Consider the following 21229-nt stretch of genomic DNA (forward strand, 5'->3'; position numbering starts at 1 on the left):
AATATAATAGAAATTTCTCAGAATTTTTTATAATTTTGGGAAAAATAGCGAAAATTAAGCCAATGATTTGAAAGTGTTGGAAGAAAGTATGTTAAGATAATTAGTTTGTGTACAATTCTCTTTAGTAGACTATAAAAGAATATTTTTAAAATTTATGAAAATAATTTTAGTGAAAAAAGTGGACAGAAATATTTGGTAAAAAGATAATTATTACTAAAAAATGTTTGATTCTCAGGCTCTCTTGAATCACAGTACTAGGACAGAGGTTGTGAAATCAAGTCCTTAATCAAACAACTAAGGAACAACGTAAAAAATGGAATCGCAATGCCTTCAAATAAAATAACTCAAAACATATTCATTTGGTATGGATTACTATGTCCACCCAAAATTAAAAGACTCATCAGTTATGAGCATTTGACACCAAATATGTTTTTTTTTAAAAAAAAACCAACATTTGGAGAGCTTTTCTAGCAGTACCTAAAGTAAAAAAACGGACTTAACACCGGTGTGTTCCAAAATGTCCGAGATAATGTTAAATCAGGCAAGAAGATACAGGAGCTGCTAGAACAAACTTCAATCAGCCGAGAAAAAGGATCCAATGAAGTTGCTATATCTTAAATATTAAACGCCATAGAAATTGAGCGATTGACACCAACATTTGGAAGGATGGTTAATCAAGAACACCCCGGAAAATTAAAAAAGCCTAGGGAACTTTGTAATTGAAGGAGGACTTACCCTGGAGGTCCTAAAAGTCCACAGTAGAACCAAATGAAATTTAAACTGAGGATAGTGAAGATATGTTTTAAGAATATAAATAATAATTCCTCTTGTTGTTTACATCTTAGATCATTAGCGAAGAATTTCAAACGGAATTCAAAACTTACGAAGTTTAAAATGTTTTGGCAAAACCACAGCACAGAAAAGAAATTACGCCGCTCTCTAACTTTAAGAACGGAATGGTCTTTGCAGGAGCCCCATACCGTATTTTCCACCGACTCCGATTCGAATTGGCAACCCAAATTCTACAACTATGTTAAGAAGCTGATCTTTAAGACTCTCAACAACTCGATACAACTGGAACAGCCTACTTAACAATAGGCTGATCATTTTGAAGTTTGGTCGATATTTAATTTAACAAGTCAATACGATCTCCGAAATCATGACTGTTTACACCTTAGCTCTCCAAAATCATGACCTGTCTGCAACATTTTAAGAAAGAAATGGTCTATGCAGGAGCCCCATACTATATTTTCCACTGACTCCGATTCAAATTGTCAATCCTAAGCATTAGAATATGGAGAAAATCCAAGAAATATTACAACTATGTTAAGAAGCTGATCTTTAAGACTTTCAACAACTCCATACCACTTAAACAGCCTGGCCTACTTAATAATTTGCTGATAATTTTGAAGTTGGAACGATCTTTGATTAGACAGGTCAATTAGCTCTCCAAAGTCATGACCTGTCTACGCCATTTTAAGAAAGGAATTGTCTTTGCAGCAGCCCCATGATATATTTTCCACCGACTTCCATTCGAATTGTCAACCCAAAGCATGAAAATATAAAGGAAATCCAAGAAATGCTACAACTATGATAAGAAGCTGATCTTTAAGACTTTCCACAACTCCATACCTCTGAAACAGCCTAGGCCTACTTAACGATGGGCTGTGAATTTTGGAGTTGGATGATTAAAAGTCAATTCACTCTCCAAAATGGATTTTCGGTAGCAATTGAAAGTGAAATCTTCGGACACTTTCTTTAAAAAATCGCGGAAATTTAATATCTGTAAGGTGGCGTCTGAATATAATGAGAGATGTTTTGTTCAACTGTAAATTGTAATCAAATAGACCTTGCGTTGCTGGTGGCCGTGTTAAAGGATGGATGATCGATTGATTTGCAAACATTAGATCTGAATTGAAACTGAAATCTTTGGACACTTTCTTTAAAAAATAAAATAAAAATAAATCGCGGAAATCGATGTTTTGACGAAATTTGAGATGTTTTGTGCAACTGTAAATCGTAATCAGAGAGACCTTACGAGGCCGAATTAACGGATTATCGATTGACTAGCAGAATCATCTTTGTGAAACATGTAATCACACCTATTTGAGGAAACTAGACTGAGTGGCCTTAATTGATACCGCAAAACAACTCTATTACACTCCCACCAGAACCTGATCTTGCTTTGAATGTATATTACCTGAAAAGAGGTGTGACCTTCATAAACCAAAGTTCTCTCGGTTATACTTTATTGCTTGAACATTCAAAACAGCTAAAATTGTAGACGAGAACAAAATTTAAGCCTGAAAACCTGGTCCTTTTAAACATTAATCGTGGATCTCTTATAAAGATAATTTAAATCTAAAATCCAGGTTCTTTTAAACATTTTTTCTGTCTATTTTATTTAAAAAATAAATGAGTCTGAAATCCTCATTCATTTAAACATTAGCCGTGGATCTTTTATAAAGATAATTTAAGTCTGAAATCCTGCTGCTTTTAAACACTAATCGAGGGCCTTTTGTAAAGAAAATTTAATTCTGAAATTCTAAGTCTGAAATTATGGTTGATTTTAACATTAATCGTGGGTCTTCTATAAAGAAAATTTAACTCTAAAATCCAGTTTATTTTAAAAATTATTCCTGGTTATTTTATAAAGAAAATTTAAGTCTGAAATCCTTTTTTATTTAAAGATTAATCATGGGTTTTTTATAAAGAAAACTTAAGTTTGAAGACCAGCTTCTTTTAAAAATTATTCCGGGTTATTTTACAAAGACAATTTAAGTCTGAAATTCTGGTTCATTTAAATATTAATCGTGGATATTTTATAAAGAAAATTAAAGTTTGAAATATAAGTTGGGTGTGTTCGTAAATTCAGTATGATTGCATCACTGCAGCAAATTAAAAGTTTAGCGTTCGAAAAAGCATATTTGCGATTATTGCTTTAAGTTAAACGTTTTTAATGCAAATTGTTGGCAGTGATGCTGCAAATTTGTGCATCATTAAGTTATATGTTGCAAAAGTTTGCAGGTCGTGGCATCAGTGATGTACAAATTTACTGCATTTACGAACACACCCGTTCTTTTAAACATTAATCTTTGGTTTTTAAATCTGAAATCCTAGTACTTTTAAACTTTAATCGTGCCTCTTTCATAAAGAAAATTTAAGTGTGAAATGCTGGCTCTCTTAAACATTAATCGAGAATGTATTCAATTCTTTATGAATTGCTATGTCTAAAATTCTCGTTATTTTAAACATTAAACGTGGATTTGTTATAAAGAATATGAAAGTCTTAAATCTTGGTACTTTTATAAACAATATTTTAAGGGTTCTTTTAAACATTAATTGAGGATATTTTATAATTTAAGTTAAAAATCCAGTTTCTTTTAAACATTAATTGTGGGTTTCTTATAAAGAAAATTTAAGTCTGAAATCAAGGGGTTTTTAAACTGTAATTGTGGGTCTTTTATAAGGAATATGCAAGTCTCAAATCTTGGTACATTTAACATTAAATGTGGGTATTTTATAAACAATATTTTAAAGGTTCTTTTAAACATTAATTGATGATATTTAATAAAGATAATTTAAGTTAAAAAATCCAGATTCTTTTAAACATTAATCGTGTGTTTTTTATAAAGAAAATTTAATTTCAAATCCAGGGTTTTTTCAATATTAATTGTGGGTATTTTATAAAGAATGTGCTAATTTCAAATCTTGGTACTTTTAACATTAAATGTGAGACTTTTATAAACAATATTTTAAAGGTTCTTTTAAACATTAATTGAGAATATTTTATAAAGAAAATTTAAGTCTGAAATCCAGGGTTTTTAAATATTACTTGTGGGTATTTTATAAAAAATATGAAAGTCTCAACTCTTATGCCCAGTTTTTGACTTGTTATTTAAATACGTATTTAGTTAATTTTAACTTAAAATTAAGTTGTATTTAAATACAGTTTGAGTTTTTCAGTGCTACATAATTTGTCTTATTTAAATAAGATAAAAGTATGGTAGCACTACTAAATATCAAAAATTTATCGATAGTTTTGCTTAAAACAGCTGTTCAACCAAAACAAAAATTGATACATTTTGCCCAATAAGAAATAAAAGTTTATTAAACAATAAAATTATTGGTAGGAAAATGCACAAAAGAAGCTCCAATTGCCCCGCATCGGAATTGTAGTTTTTGCAAGACGCTTTTTTAAGCAAGACGCTGTTGTTTGTTTTTTTTTTTTACTACAATAGAGTGAAAAAAAACCAAACAACAAAAGTCAGCTGTCAAAAACATATGGTAGTTTATGAAACTTAAATAGAATTTAAATGACCAACGTCGGCCATTTAAGTATCATTTAAAAAAGCACTGAGAAACTCATTTTCGCATTTAAATAGAACTTAAATATAATTCATATTTAAATACGAAGTCAAAAACTGGCTCTTAGTACTTTTAACATTAATTGTGGGACTTTTATAAAGAAAATTCCATTTTAAAATGCTGATTATTTCAAATAATAAGGAAGTATTTAATAAAGAAAATTAAAGTCTGAAATCCTGGTTCTTTTAAACATTAATCGTGGTTCTTTTATAAAGAAAATTGAATTCTAAAATGCTGATTATTTCAAACATTAAGAGAGTATTTAGTAAAGAAAAATTAAGCCTGCAATCCTGGTACTTTTAAACATTAATGGTGGGGCGTTTATAAAAAATATTTAAATCTGAAATCCTGCTATTTTATAAAGAACAATTAAGTCTGCAATCTTGGTTCTTTTTTTATAACAAACACAAACTGCGAAACGTTTTGCTTGTCTGCAGATACACCCAGAGTCAGTGGCGGGAATCGAACCCGCAACCCTCATATTGATAGTCCAGCGAACTGTCGTTAATCGTGGGTTTTTTAAAAGAATATTTAAAACTGAATTCCAGTTTCTTTCAAACCACAAAAATTTACCTTAAAAAAGACTTGTTACATTAATATTAAAACATATGTGACTCTAACACATTGGATTGTTCATGCGATAATTCAAAAATATTGCAGCAAGCATGCTAATTTAGTTGATGCTCCATTATGCAAACTATTGTTAAACAATTCAAATGATTTAAGTTTACAAATTGTCTATCATTACATCTTAAGCTTACAGCAGCAAAATAATATAAAGATTTACATGCTACAATCATTTTAAAACACTCAAAATCTCAAATAACAATTTATCTAACAACAATTCTCATTAAAACGTAAATTCCCCATAATTTTGCAACAATTTTCCTTGTATTTCAGAAAAAGAACAGCTTTTTTCTTGTTACACCATTATAATTTTCATGAACATGTTTTTTTCTTCTAGTCTATACATTTTTGAAATACTTCCAAAAACAGCATTTGCTTTTTTTGCTAAATACCCTCATATATCCCCTTGAAAATAATAATCTCTATGATTGTAAAACAGTTTAAATATGAATATGAAAATTTAGGTCACAAACAAAAAAAAATGCAAAAAGTATGAAAATACATTTTAAGAACGAAAGTAAAATTGCAATAATTCTGTTTAAATATTTTATTATTTTGTTACTATTTTGAAGGCACTACTCATACATCATAACGAGAAACAAGAAAAACCCCGGTTTATTTTTTTATTATTGTTTAAAATTTATCTGGTAACTGACAGATTTAGTTTATGCTGTCAGCTGTGCAGAAAATGAAAACTTATCTAGTTAAATGTAGGTAATTTTCTAATGAAATATGGTTATGCAAAATGTTTATACAAAAAAATAACAACAAAATGATGTCAAAATTAATGCTGAAATAAGGTTTTATGTAGAATAAATTCATTTTAATTAAATTAAGCAAAATTACAATTTAAATTTGTTGATTTTTCTATTCATTAATTTACCTGTTTACATTCCAACATTTTTGTGGTGTTTTTAATGGTTGAGATGACACCCTGTTGTTTTTTGTTATTGATTTTGTTTGTTGTCAGTTTCACGTATTCATTATTTTGTTAACATTTTGTTGGTTAAACTGTTTGTTATTTTCACGTGCTAATCATAGTTTGTTAAGTATTTTGTTTATATTGTGAATTTCATTTTATTTAATTTGTTTTTTTTACATTCAAAATATGTTTTCAACACAACCGTAATTACAGGAAAAATAAGAATTTAGAATAGTAGAAGAATTGTTTATTTTCTGGTAAGAAAAGTTACAAAAATAATAAATCTTGTAAACATGTTGCTCTGTAGAGTTTCACTTTCGTTTTTTGATCACTTTTAGGTAAAAATCGATCACGAATGCGGTAAATTCGGCATCTGGTTTTTTTAAACATGTATTAAGTTTGATAAACTGTCTCTTTTGAACATTAATCGTGGGTTTTTTAAAATAAAAATTTAAGTCTGAAATCCTGGTACTTCGAAACATCAATCGCGAGTTTTTTTAAATAAAAATTTAAGTCTGAAATCCTGGTCCTTCGAAACATTAAACGTGTCTTTTAATAAATACATTTTAAGTCTAATATCCTGGTCCTTCGAAACATTAATCGTGGGATTTTTATAAATGAAAATTTAAGTCTAAAATCCTGGTCCTTCGAAACATTAATCGTGGGTTTTTTTAAAATGAAAATTTAAATCTGAAATCCTGGTCCTTCGAAACATTAAACGTGTGTCTTTTAATAAGTAAATTTTAAGTCTGAAATCCTGGTCCTTCGAAACATTAATCGATGGTTTTTTAATAAATAAATTTTATGTCTGAAATCCTGGTCCTTCGAAACATTAATCGTGGGTTTTCTAAAATAAAAATTTAAATCTGAAATCCTGGTCCTTCGAAACATTAATCGTGGGTCTGAAATCCTGATCCTTCGAAACATTAATCGTGGGTTTTTTAATAAATAAATTTTAAGTTTGAAATCCTGGTCCCTCGAAACATTAATTGTGGGTTTTTTTAAAATAAATCCTGGTCCCTCGAAACATTAATTGTGGGTTTTTTTAAAATAAAAATTTAATTCTGAAATCCTGGTCCTTCGAAACATTAATCGAGGGTTTTTTTAAAATAAGAATTTAATTCTGAAATCCTGGTCCTTCGAAACATTAATCGGCGGTCTGAAATCCTGATCCTTCGAAACATTAATCGTGGGTTTTTTAATAAATAAATTTTAAGTCTGAAATCCTGGTCCTTCGAAACATTAATCGTGGGTCTGAAATCCTGATCCTTCGAAACATTAATCGTGGGTTTTTTAATAAATAAATTTTAAGTCTGAAATCCTGGTCCTTCGAAACATTAATCGTGGGTCTGAAATCCTGATCCTTCGAAACATTAATCGTGGGTTTTTTAATAAATAAATTTTAAGTCTGAAATCCTGGTCCTTCGAAACATTAATCGTGGGTCTGAAATCCTGATCCTTCGAAACATTAATCGTGGGTTTTTTAATAAATAAATTTTAAGTCTGAAATCCTGGTCCTTCGAAACATTAATCGTGGGTCTGAAATCCTGATCCTTCGAAACATTAAACGTGGGTTTTTTAAAATGAAAATTTAAGTCTGAAATCCTGGTCCTTCGAAACATTAATCGTGTGTCTTTTAATAAATCAATTTTAAGTCTAAAATCCTGGTCCTTCGAAACATTAATCGTGGGTCTTTTAAAAAGAATTTCTAAGACAAAGGCCTGGTTCTTTTAATTAATAATAGTGGGTTTGTGAAAAAGAAAATTCAAGTTTGAAATCCAGTTTCCTTTGAACATTATTGGTGGATATTTTTTAAAGAAAATTTAAGTCTAAAATCCTTCATATTTTAATATTAATCATTGATATGTTGTAAAGAATCTTATACAAATAGAGTTTTCTTTAATAGTAGAAGAGTTTTTAGTCACATTTTTTGTTATTTATTTTCTAGTTAGATTTTTTAAAAACATTGCCATATCGTTTTTCATACAAAAGTGAATATTCTTCGACATTTTAAATTTATTTTCTAATAAGACATGTTTTAAATACATTAAACAATGTTAAGATGTTGCCATGTCGACATTCTTACTGGATTTTAAATTCTTACTAGAATGTTGATACACAAAAAATGTTGTTAGAAACCTACTGTTATTCAACATGAGGCTATACATGATAATGTTGTAAACATAAACACATTGCTAGAAACATGCAATATACAAATCAAGAAAATCTATCAAGAAATCTATTTAGATTTTATTTAAGAACATAACATCTCCCTCTCTTGCTCTTTAAATATTAAAATTTTGTGTCAAATTGTTAAAGAATTTTGGCAGTAAGGCGATGTTTAAACATTATCTAAGAAAATAACCCTTTATTTTCTTGATTTAAACATAAGTAATAACTAGCGTTATTAGTTTATTCTATTTTGGAGTTAGTGAAAGTATTTTCTTTCTAATCAAATTACAGAGTAACCCCTAATGTTACTCTCAACTACTTGTAAGTAGTGAACAGTTTTCGGATTGCAACTATTTATTTGTCTCGAGAATGCCAGATATTCGATTGTGCAACATCATGACTGTATATCTGGTAACTGTTAACTGTAGTGCGGACTCATTGACAAGGAGTGAAATTCTTATGATGTTCATAGAATTTCACTCGATCAGCAAACGGGATTTGGTAGTGGAGTAATGATAGATCACTTTGTTTGAGGAACGTGTACAATGAATTCTGTAGAAGTTGTTACAATTATAAAGAAGATGTGGAGGTCATTGAGTAGGAGAGAAACTCTAACTCTAAAGCTCTTCAAAATCCAGATAATCTTTAGACATTCACACTTATCGGCAATAACATGTGAAATTTTGTTCCCATCAAATATCCACTTCCCTCGAAAGGAAAAAGCCTATCGTGATATTCTAATGAACTTTTCATTCACAATAGTTGATTTTGTTCGTAACAGCTGTTTATTGTTTACAAAATTCCATCTAGAAATTTCAAAACATGAGGAATTTTTTCACGTGAACAAAGTTGATGAACGAGAAATGGGAAAAGGGAACATCTTTCATGTGAAATATTGATTCGTGATAGGGGTGATTAAATGTTTGAGAGAGAGAAATTTATGCGATCAGCAAACGGAATTTGGTAACATTGTTTGGAGTACATATAGGAAGTTTGAATTAATGGCTTGTAAAGGGTGTTTTTTAAGCTCGATAGAACTTGAAATTTTAAAAAATAACAGAAAAGAAAAAAAATTTCATCAAACAAAAATCTGTATTCGAAAGATCAACACATTTCTGGATGCATAACTTTCGGCCACTTTTTCGAGCATTGCTGGTCGTATGTCACGAATAACACGATCAATGTTGGCTTTCAAGGCTTCAATTGTTGCTAGTTTATGAGCATAAACCAGTGACTTCACGTGGCCCTTATAGGAAATAATCGAGAGGTGTCAAATCGCACAACCTTGGAGGCCAATTGACAGGTTCATTTCTCTAAATCAAGTTAGCGCCAAATTTTGATTTCAATAAATCAATATCATTTTCAAACAAAAAATCATTGATCATAGTCCGGTAACAATCCCCATTGACAGCAATGTGAGCAGAAATAAGGTCTGATGATGCCAACAGCGTGTATGTAATGGAGTCTGTGGGTCTGTTATAGATGGGTCTCACTCCATACGCGGCAATTTTGTTTATTAACAAACCCGTTAAGCCAGATGTTAGCCTTATCGCTAAACACAATTTTGCGATAAAACAGTGATTTTCATCGATGACTGCTTTTCAAAATAGATTTTGATAATTTGGTAGCGTTGTTCAAGCTTCAATCTATTCAAGATGATTTGCCAGAGTATAATGATCATAAATGTCAAAAAGTGAGTGGAATATGACAGTTCGTTTGACAGTTAAACCTTTAGTAAGTTCTATCGGGCTTAAAAAACACACTTTCTCATTTCATTAACTCTTTAACTCAGATGAAAACTATTTCAAGAATGTTTTTGGTGAAGTTTAACTCGGACAAGTTTTCGACTTCGCAGAAGTTGCAGTAATAAAGAGGACAAGGCTACAGAACAAGTCATTTGTTATTGCCTGATTTGGAAGTCCTGAAATTAAGACATTTTAACCGATAAGAAATGACTCTCCAATGGGAATCTTCTCTCCTCTCTTTAGTCAACAGGTTTCAAGCGACCATCAGATCTAAATACAGGAGCAATAGGTATAAAAGAACCACCTAGAAATGCTGTTCCTTTAAAAATCCCTCTAATGGTACACAGAGAAAATAGATTCGTAATAGCAACCGAATTTGTTGCCAATCGAATGATTCTACCTTATTGACCAAATTTTACAATTTAAATAATTTTGGAAAGGGTAAAAAAAATTAGGTTGCTTCAACTGAAATTCTTTTTTATCGACTGACTTTCTTTTGATAGAACCGAAAAATTCTATGAGTGCAACCGAATCATTCGATTGACAACAAATTCAGTTGCTACTACGAATCTGGTTTCTCTGTGTATTAAATGGAATTGAACAAAAGTTCGCCAAGTGAAGATGGTGCTGCAGGACACCAAACATTATTTGTAAAGTCCGACATTATTTGTAAAGTTCCAGGTTTGGCCTGGAAAAAAACTGTCAAATCAAATGGTTCTGTACGGTACCTAAATTTATTATTAGGTTCCCATTGAAACCGGTTATTCAGGCCGAATCCGATAAAAAGCTAATATTCGGCCAAAAAAAAAACATTCAGATGCTGCTGTGGGGCACCAACTATTTTATTGTAGAGTCCGACCGAAGCTATAAAATTCGGTCAATAAATTATTATTCGGCCTTATTTGAAACAAATCGAAATTTGTTAAATATTGGCCAGTTTTGAGTTTTGGCCTTAATACGAAACCGAATATTCGGTCAGATTCTAGTTATTATCGTTGTTCGAAATGACTCCATTGTGGACTATTAATAAATTTTTCCGAAATCTAAAACTAATGAATTTTTATGAAATACAATATATTAATAAAATACGGATATTTTAACATGGAGTTCTGAAACTTTAATAAGAAATTTCTTCATAATTTGTAATAAAAATACAAACATTTACCAAAAATATATGTAGATTTTAATTAACTCCATAATTCAAAATTTCAATAGCTTTTAATTTTGTTTAAGATTTTTGTTTGTCAAATACTTAAAAAACTTTATATTAATTTAATTAAACTTAACAAAAACTTCTACAAAATTAAAACTCACTTAATAAAAAACACACTCCATAAACCTCTTTAAACTTTTTTCACACTGATTTCTATTCAAAACTTTACACTTAACACTCTTCACTCTCTATTCAATACAATTTAATATTCACAAACATTTTCTAAGCTCCCTATAATATTTTAGCACCAACTGTATTCAAAGGACGACCATTAACAATGATGATGGTAATACTTTTCATTCCCTTTACGCCAGCACTACGTAAGAAAGGAATAAAAAAATAAACTTTACATATACAATAATTCAATTAATGTCATTTTGGCACACACCCTCAAAAGCCATAAATAAAGAAAAGAAATGTTTTATTTCAGCAGGAAAATAAACCAACTAGTTGTGGATTTGAGGTTAATACACTTTTCTAAGGTTTAAAGGTCAAATGTTCTTTTTATTAATTTATATTTTAAAGGCCTTTAATTAAATTATTTTGTGTTAATTAAATTAGTTTCGTTCGGTTATTAAGGAAAATATACCTATACAAATTTCTATGTTTAAAGTTGTTCCTTTTTAAAATTTCCTTTATATATTTGTATTTGCTTATATGGTTGTTGTTGTTTTACAGTGACCTTAAAAAGTCGTCAAAGAACAGCAACAACAGACACACAACAATACATATTAACAACGTAAAACAAAACTGTCACAAACATTTACACAAATACGTTACAGTTTTTCAAATACAACTTAACAAAGTCACGCAAATGTAGAAACAACAACAAAAAAACCAGCAACAACAAAACATAAACGCTACACTAATAAATAAAAATGAATTTCATATAAAAAAAAATATAACAGGAAGTTTTAGAAACAGGATCTCTCTTTCTCTGGCTCTCTATAGAAAAAAATACACACATTCATCTCTATTTGAATAGGTACATGAAATGAAATGTATAAGTATGTTTGTATGTTTTCATACTATTAACATTAGTTGGCACATATTTTTTTTTACAACAACTAAACAAACAAACTCATACTCATCTATATACATTTCACATATTTTAGTAGTAAAAAAACACAACTATTGTATTGAGCAACAACAACAAGAAACGTTATCATATTGGGAAAGACCAAGAATAATTATTAGCCTAAAAGTATACTCTTTTTTCTTAATATTCATATATATCAACAAAATATACATATTTTTAACACACATACACATCCACACACCCGTTAAAGGGAACGGAAAATGGTTTTATATCCGTTTTAACTATAATTTCACTTTAAATCCATTTTATTTAATAATTTTTAAACATTTCTTAACATTTTTTTTATTAATTTATTTTAATATTTTTCAATATTTCTTTTTTTATTATTTTAATTATTTTTTTATTAAACTTCTATTAAATTTATTTAAATAAATTTTCTTTTTTTTTACAAATCTATGATAGATAGATACACTCGTTCGTTCGCTAGTAGTAAATGTATTGGTTGGTACTTTCTGTATATAATATTAAGTTGCTGGCTTTCTGTCACTGAGTGAGTAAGTGAGTGAGTGAGTATATGGCGCTTTGATAAATATAATACGAGTATGAAGTTTTTCTTGTTCGATTTAACTTAATTTTCTTCATTTTTGCTTTTACTTTTTGTTATATATTTTCGTTACCAACAACAACAACAACTACTACAATAACCAGCTATTGAGTAAGGACTTTTTACCATTAATACACAGGAGACTTTGAGGGAATAAGAGTAATTTTTTGTTTAACATCTATAAACAGAGAACGAGAGCCGAAATGAGAGAGAGACCGACCGACCATAAAATCAAAAGCGCAACACATTTTATATGTATGAAAAGCATAAGAAAGCTTTTAATATTGTATTAAATGTAAAGCACAAAAGTGAAAACAAAAGATAAATGTCAAATTAAACAAGAAAGGACTAAAAATGGCAAGAGAATAGCTTTTGTAAATGAAAGCTTTTATTAAAAGCTTTTCAAAACTCTTAACCTATAAACGGTTTTAATATAAAAATCTTTTTATAAATTAAAACAAATTTACTTACTACATACTTAAGAAATTTAGCGGAAAAAGAAAGGAAACATACCTGAAAATAGAAAAAAGAAAATACAAATCAGAATGATTAATTTAAAAAAAAAAAAAAAATAATTAAAATCGGAAATTTTTCAAAAATTCCGTATTTATAGTGAATTTTTTGAAAACTCACTATTTACTGAATTTTTGGAAAATTCATATTTTAGTGAATATTTCGAAAACTCAATATTTTTTTCGAAAATTCAGTTTTCATAGTGAATTTTTCGAAAACTCACTCACTATTTTAAAATAAAATTTTTTTACTTCAATATTTTTAATTAAATTTTTTTACTTCAATATTTTTAATTAAATTTTTGAAAATTCAATATTTTTATTGTTTTTTTTTTAATTCAATATTTTTAGTTAATTTTTTGAAAATTTAATACATTTGGTAAATTTTTTTGAAATTAATTTTAGTGAAATTTTTAATAATTCAATTTTGAATTAATTTTTTTTAAATCTAAATTTAAAAAAATTTTGGGAAAAATATATTTTTTGGTGAATTTTTCGAAAATTCAGTATTTAATTTTTTTGAAAATTCAATATTTTTACTTTATTTACTGAATTTTTCGAATTTTTTTCGAAAACAGCTAATTTTAGTATTTTTTTTTTAAATTCAATATTTTTCGTAAATTTTTGGAAAATTCATTAGTTTTAGTTAATTTTTTGATATGCAATATTTTTAGTGAATTTTTAGAAAATAAAATTTTTGGAAAATTAATTTTTTTTAGTTAATTTTTGGAAAATTAAATATTTTTTCACTATTCATCATTTTTAACGATTTTTTTTTTTAAAAATTTAATATTTAATTTTTGTATCATTCACAATTTGGAGTAAATTTTTTAGATATTAGATTAGTCGAACTATCACAATTTATAGTAAATTTTTCGAAAATTCACTATTTATTGTAAATTTTTCGAAATTTTGAATTTCAAAATTTAACAATTTATAGTGAATTTTCCAAAAATTCAAAAAATTGTTCCTGAATTTTTCCAATATAAAATTTTTAGTGAATTTGTTGAAAAGGATTTTTTTATGAAAATTTAATATTACTTTTTTTGAACATTCACTATTTGGAGTAAATTTGCATATTAAATTTTCCAAACATTCACTATTTATAGAAAATTTTTCGAACTTAACTATTTATTGGAAATTATTAGAATTTCGAAATTAAACAATTAATAATTTTCCAAAAACTCAAAACTTTGTTCGTGAATTTTTCAAAAATTTAATTTTTTAGCGAATTTGTAGAAAATTCATCAATAAATTATTGTAACATTTACTATATGAAGTAAATTTTTATATTAAATTATTCGAACAATCACTATTTATTGTAAATTCGTGAATTTTTCAAAAATTTAATTTTTTAGCGAATTTGTAGAAAATTCATCAATAAATTATTGTAACATTTACTATATGAAGTAAATTTTTATATTAAATTATTCGAACAATCACTATTTATTGAAAATTTTTCGAAATTTTGAATTTCTAAATTTAACAATATATAGTGAATTTTCAAAAAATTGTTCTTGAATTTTTTGAAAATTCATTATTTTTAAGGAATTTTTTTTTTTAATTTAATATTAAATTTGGGGTAAATTTTTATATTAAAATTTTCGAATATTCACTTTTTATAGTCGATCTTTCGAACATTAACTATTTATATAATTTAAATTATACATAATAAAAAGTTAAAATAATTACCAAAAAAAACTATAAATTAACTATTTATTGGAAATGTTTCTAAATTGAACAATTTATAGTAAATTTTCAAAAAATTCAAAAAAAAATTTCGTGAATTTTTCAAAAATTTAAAATTTTTTGACCTTTATTTCTATAAAGGGTTAAATTTTTCGAAAATTCCAAAAAAAAATTGTGAATTTTTCAAAAATTAAATTTTTTAGCGATTTTTTTTGAAAATTCAATATTAAATTTTTCGAACATTCACTATTTATAGTAAATTATTCGAATAAATTGTGAATTTTTTAGCGAATTTTTTTGAAAATTCAATATTAAATTTTTCGAACATTCACTATTTATAGTAAATTTTTCGAGCATTCACTATTTATTGCAAATTTTGAATTTCGAAATTGAACAATTTATAGGAAATTCTCCAAAACAAGTAAAAGAGCTATATTCGGTTGTGCCGAATCTTCTATAACTATACTAAAAATAAAAATTTTAAATATTTTTAGGTAAACAAAATAAATTTTTTTTTTCAAAATTGATCTTAATTTTTTTTTTTAAATTTAATAGTGAAACAAAATTTATGGGAAAATAAATTTGGGTTAAAAAATATTTTTCCCGATGTTGACTCATTATAGGACCAACATACTATGACCTTACTATATACAGTGACGGACAATACAATAGAATCACTACATATGAATTCGATTAAAGCGGTAAAACTACAAAATTTGATTTCAAAATTTAAAATTTGTTCATTATATATTAACGTTCATAACGTAAACAATAAATAGAAAAAAATAAAATAAAAAAATAACACATTCTTATGTTAAAAACGATGTCAAATCTAAAAGACTAAATAAAATATGCGACATTAAAATAGAATCAATCAATCTTAAAATGATTAAAATTAAAAATCATCATAAGAATTCGTTGTTTTCTTAATATTTTGTTGCATATCAATTATTTCTAATAACAGCATCAAATCTTTTGGGGATTGAATTTAACAAACTTTCGCATGTAGATCGGGAAATTGCATACCATATTTCGTGAATTTTCTGCCAAAGTTCTTCCTTGTTTTTCAATTTTTCAGGTCCGAGTTTGTCTTTTACTATTTTCAATAGGATTTAAGTCTGGTTATTGAGACGGCCATTCCATAACATGAATTTTGTTATATAAAAACCATTTTTTGGCAAGACCTGACGTGTGCTTTGGGTCATTATCTTGCTGGAAGAGCCATTTTAGCCAAAGGACTTTCAAATATCTATAATTAGATATAGATACAAAATATGCCAAATATCGAGGTTGTCCTGGGTTTCTGCTTACATCTCAACCATTTGTGTGCCGAAAAACAAAAATTCCTTGCCACTCATGGTGAAGGGTATAAAAATCCGCCGGAGTTTTTTTTCCCACTTCCATAGATTTTTGTATTCATAATTGGGCTGATAGAAAATTTTTCAAAAATGCAACAATTTATAGTAAATTCACCAAAAATTCAACAATTTATAGTAGATTCTCCAAAAAATTATATAGTTTATAGAAAATTTTTTAAAAAATTTTACTATTTACGGTAAATGTTTCCAAAAACTCCACTATTTATCACAATTTTGTTTAATTTCACTATTTATATTAAATGTTTCCAAAATTTCCACTATTTATATTTGATTTATACAAAAATTGTACTAAGTTATTTTTTTAAAAAATAGGCAATTTTATGGAATTTTTTAGAGATACTTTTTCTAAAAATGTTCTAATTTTTTTTAAAAATAAGCAATTTTTTGTAAAAAATTTCCTATAAATAGAATTAATTTTTTTTAATATTTTTCCCAGAAGTTTCCCTAATTATAGTACATATGTTTCTTTATTATTTCATTTATTTACAAATTTCATTATTTACCACAAATTTTTCATAAAATGTTATTAATTACCATAAATTTGTCATTTTATTTAAATCCTTACTGCCAACTGTGAGTTCCCTTAATCATTTTGCTGGTATTTAAGTAAACAGCCTAAAAATATGCTTTAGTTGTTCTTTGCTTACAGCGAACTTTCCTTGCAAACAGTCTACTCCACATTCAATTATCCCTTAATTTTCCATCTTTCAAACTTTGTTGTACAAAATTAAGAAACAATTTCTAAACAAATTACCAGAATTAACATAATCATCAGTGATTTGTAACACTAATAACAAAGTACATTTATTTATTTATCTACTTTGTTTAAATAATCTCATCAAAGTCAACTGAGACTCCCCTAAGTATCTATGTATCTTGTTGCATAATTTGAATAATATAGGGAATTAACTGAAACAAATCTAAAAATCCTCTATACACAACATTTAAATAAATAAACGTTGTAATTAATCATTTTAGCACCAGCCGACAAATGCCCACCAATCACTCATCACAAAAACAAAACATTAAACGCTACATTTAAATTATTTCATTTTGTGTTTTGCTTTTTATTCATTGTTCTTTTACTTTAACCCATTTTTATGTAATAGACTTTTTGCCAATTTCTTTCAAGTTTTATTTATAAACAAATCAATTTCTTTTTCTGTAGAAAAACTATTTAGAAAGAAAATAAACACATTTAAGTGGGTTTAAATGGTTTTTGGTGGTGTTGTTGTGTAAGTTTGTGTCAAACATGACTTGATGACACTTGTTGATTAAAACAGAACAAGCATCAAGAAAATAATGAGCGACAATGATAAAAACATATAAACAGTAATAATGATGATGATGTTGTTGTTGTTGTTGTTACTGTTAAAGATGCGTAAATAATTGAGGGGGTGGAGAGGGGTTACCGTTATTTAAAGGTGTTTGCCATAGTTGTGGGTGGCAAAAGAGCACAACAATGTTAGGCAATTTATGTTAGAGGGGTAAGGGTAGGGAGTTTAAGTGTTTAATTATTGTTTAAAGAGCTAAGAGTTTAAAGAGAGTGTGTTAAGGCAAATGTAAACAATATTTGTAGTTATTATAAACAAGAAATACAGTTAGAGTTTAGCTGATAAAAGCAAAACAATAATAGTGTAATTAAAGAGTTGCCTGATTAGGGGATTTTAGCATAATTCATATGGAGGGGAATTATTTTAAGGAATTTTGATTAAATTATTGTTTAATTAATAAATAATAAATAAATATCGTCTATACTTTATGACAATTCGAAAAATTTACTCCAAATTGTGAGTAAATTTTTAAAAACATTGTTCGAAATTTGGAATAAAATTTTTCGAAAATAAACTATTTGGAGTACAATTTTCGAAATTCAACTATTGAGAAGATTTTTCGAACATTCACAATTTGGAGTAAATTTTTCGAACATTCATTATTTGGAATACATTTTTCGAACATTCACTATTTGGAGTACATTTTACAAAGATTCATAAATTAGAGATCAATTTTCGAAAATTCATTATTTCGAACATTCACTATTTGGAGAACATTTTTCGAACATTCTTTATTTTGGAGCAAATTTTTAAATTTTCAAAAATTCATTATTTTGAAATAAAGTTTCGAAAATCTACTATTTGATGAAAATACATTTTCCAAACATTCACTATTTGGAGAACATTTTAGGAACAGTTGACAATTTATTGTATCTGTCATTGACAAATTTAAAACAAAGTTCAAAGTCATTTTTATTATATTTTTTTTCAAAATTCTGAAATTTCAGAATTCGAATTTAACCTAAAACTATTGCAAATTATTAAAAACACATTTAATTTCCTTTTAATTCATTTTTTTATTTATCGTCATTTATTTATTTACTTCTTTTTCAAAATCTTTAAAATGTTAAACATTTTTCTAAAACTATTACAAAATTACATTTCTTCTTTTAACATTCTTTTAAGAACTTATTAACTAATACAAAATTTCTTTGCATATCACTTTGATCTTGTCACAAAACATATGTTGATATATATGAAAAGATCTAGTTTGCTGTTCTCTCTCATTTCCTAAGCTTTCATAAAGTTAAGAAACGCATAGCTTTATCCAGGAACTTCTCTTCGGCAGTCACGGATTCAGATTGTTTCTTTGTCAAGCGATACTTCCTCTTGCCCTTCTTGGGATTTTTGGCAAACTGCTGGTGTATAGCATCATCCAAGACACGATCATAGATTTCAGCTTCTTCGGTTTGCTCGCCATAAGTGGTAGAGGACAACATGTCTGAAATAGGGGCTTCCGGTTGGGCATATTGCTTCTTCATGATCATAGAGATGAGACGTGATTTGAGAGATTTACATTTGGGATGAGAGATGACATGTGATCTGGGCCTTATGGGATCAATGTTCTCATACAAATGATCTTCCTGGGTGTTGTTAAGGAACACACCAGATTCCTCCGAGTCCGAGGAAAAGGATTTCAAAGAGTCCACCGTAAGATTGCTATAGGTGGCGTTACTTTGTCCCTGGAAAGGCATGCCAAAATAGGTTTCATCATAGATATAATCGGATTCAGAGGTGGTGTAGGTGCTCTTGTCATCCTCATCAGTTGAAATAATTGTGCCCACCACTGAAGAATCCAAGCAGGTGATAATCTTTTTGGAATATTCAAAGGACTCTTGATGGCTTTTAATTTTACGTCTTTCACGGCGCTCATGCTTGGCCTGCTCCAGACGGCTGATGGTCTCCATGCTGTCCACAAACAGTTGTAGGTCTCGAGGTGCAAAATCTTCGGTGTTGACCACATTTTCCAAACCGGTGTCCTCTATGGGTGCTGAGGTGTATTTGTTGACGGTTGCTTGATGGCGCATAACATGCATATAGGCATAATCGTAAATATCACTCATTTTCGGGCACTTCCTTTTTGATAAACTAAAAACACAATAGTTTAAAATATTCAAGTTGTTAATGTTGTTATCCTGCGAAATGTTGTTGCTCAACTGATGCTGTTGGCTATTCGCGCCTAACCTTAAATACCAAGTAGGTAGTTTGGAAATATCAGCGAAATTTTTAGCGTTTTAGCTAAAAATCCCAAATAAATCCCGGTTGCTTTTATTATATGCTTAAATCCACTACCTGTCGCTATTTTAGCGGCACAGGTACTTTGCAATTTTGGGATGTGGTAATTTCCCTTTTGGGGTGTTAAAAACACATTTGTAATGTCATCATTATAATGAGCCGGGGATTTTTTTCCTAAGAATTGTCAGCTTCATCAGCTGGGCGAATTTTTGTGGCATTTGCTCATTTATTTTGTCACGTCTGTTTGGAAAATTATTTGAATAGCTAAAATCAAAGGCATTTAGTATAACAAATACATGACTATAGTTGTTGGAGTTTTTACATGGTCATCATCATCATCATATGCATGTGAGCCGGCGACAGATGGACTTAGAATTTAAAACATGATTTAATGTGACTATCAATTTAAGCGGAAACTAATTTGCTTAAAATTTAGTATTTAAATTTTAAATTTAAATTATGTTAGTTTGAATTTTCCAGCTAGTCGAAACACTTGTCTGCTGGCAAAACGATTGTTTAAAGTCGCGTCTATCTTTTGGTTTCCTTAAGTTTATTTTGTAGACAGAAATTAATTTATATTTGAAGCGAAAAATCGTTAAAGATCAAGTGTTCAAAATTCAAGCTGTGCTTTCTTTCGCACTCCTCAAACTTTTGGCTCCATTTGAATATCATTCATCAGCCACTTGCTAAGTATATCAAGTTATCTTTAATTTATTTTGTTTGTTTTCTATTAAGGTAGAGTTGTAAACAAAGTTAGTTTCCATATCACTTTGATCTTGTCATAAAACATACATATGTATGAAAAGATCTAGTTTGTTCATTTGCTCTCTCATTCCCTAAGCTTTTATAAAGTTAAGAAACGCAGAGCTATATCCAGCAACTTCTCTTTGGCACTCACGTATTAAGATTGTTTCTTTGACACACGATACTTTCTCTTGACCTTAAAAAAGTTGTGACTTTCTGTTGCTAAAAATCGAAAAAAGTCATGTATACAAACGACACATTCGACTGATATCGAATATGTTAGGCACAAGAAATCTGGTTTCTCCAAGGAATCCGGTTTCTTCTTATATTCTTCGAGGATATATTGTCCAATTCACAATCGGTGTCGTAGAGTTGTATCATTGTGTGTTGTAATTATTTTTATTAATATTTTGTTTCAAAAATATTTATGACATACAACGCTACGACACCGATTGTGAATTGGTCAAATGTATTTCTATGTTTTTGAGTAAAAGTTGAAACACAATTCCAATTCGTTGATTCGACTTAATAGAAAACTTGTTCAATAATTTGAAGAGTTTCAATGAGAGGAAGTTAAGCTCGAAATTAAATTGTTGGAGAAAATTAAAGGTGGTCGAGAGCCTTTGAGAGGAACAATGAAAATAAG

The 21229-nt window shown here is 28.2% G+C and overlaps 2 protein-coding genes across 2 annotated transcripts in view; both read right to left on the reverse strand.

The window, feature by feature from the left end:
- Positions 1-21229, reverse strand: part of LOC135950843 (serine-rich adhesin for platelets) — a 241234-nt gene that overhangs the window by 71252 nt on the left and 148753 nt on the right. The gene's annotated exons all lie outside the window — the stretch shown is intronic.
- Positions 18843-19667, reverse strand: LOC135952638 (uncharacterized). Its single transcript, XM_065502652.1, has one exon. The coding sequence runs from the start codon at positions 19665-19667 to the stop codon at positions 18843-18845; it is 825 nt and encodes a 274-aa protein (XP_065358724.1).

Source organism: Calliphora vicina, chromosome 2, assembly GCF_958450345.1.
Source record: "Calliphora vicina chromosome 2, idCalVici1.1, whole genome shotgun sequence".
NCBI lineage: Eukaryota > Metazoa > Arthropoda > Insecta > Diptera > Calliphoridae > Calliphora > Calliphora vicina.

Bases quoted from the DNA above. Each gene is read 5' to 3' on its own strand.
- LOC135952638 (XM_065502652.1), bottom strand. From the start codon at position 19,667: ATGAGTGATATTTACGATTATGCCTATATGCATGTTATGCGCCATCAA.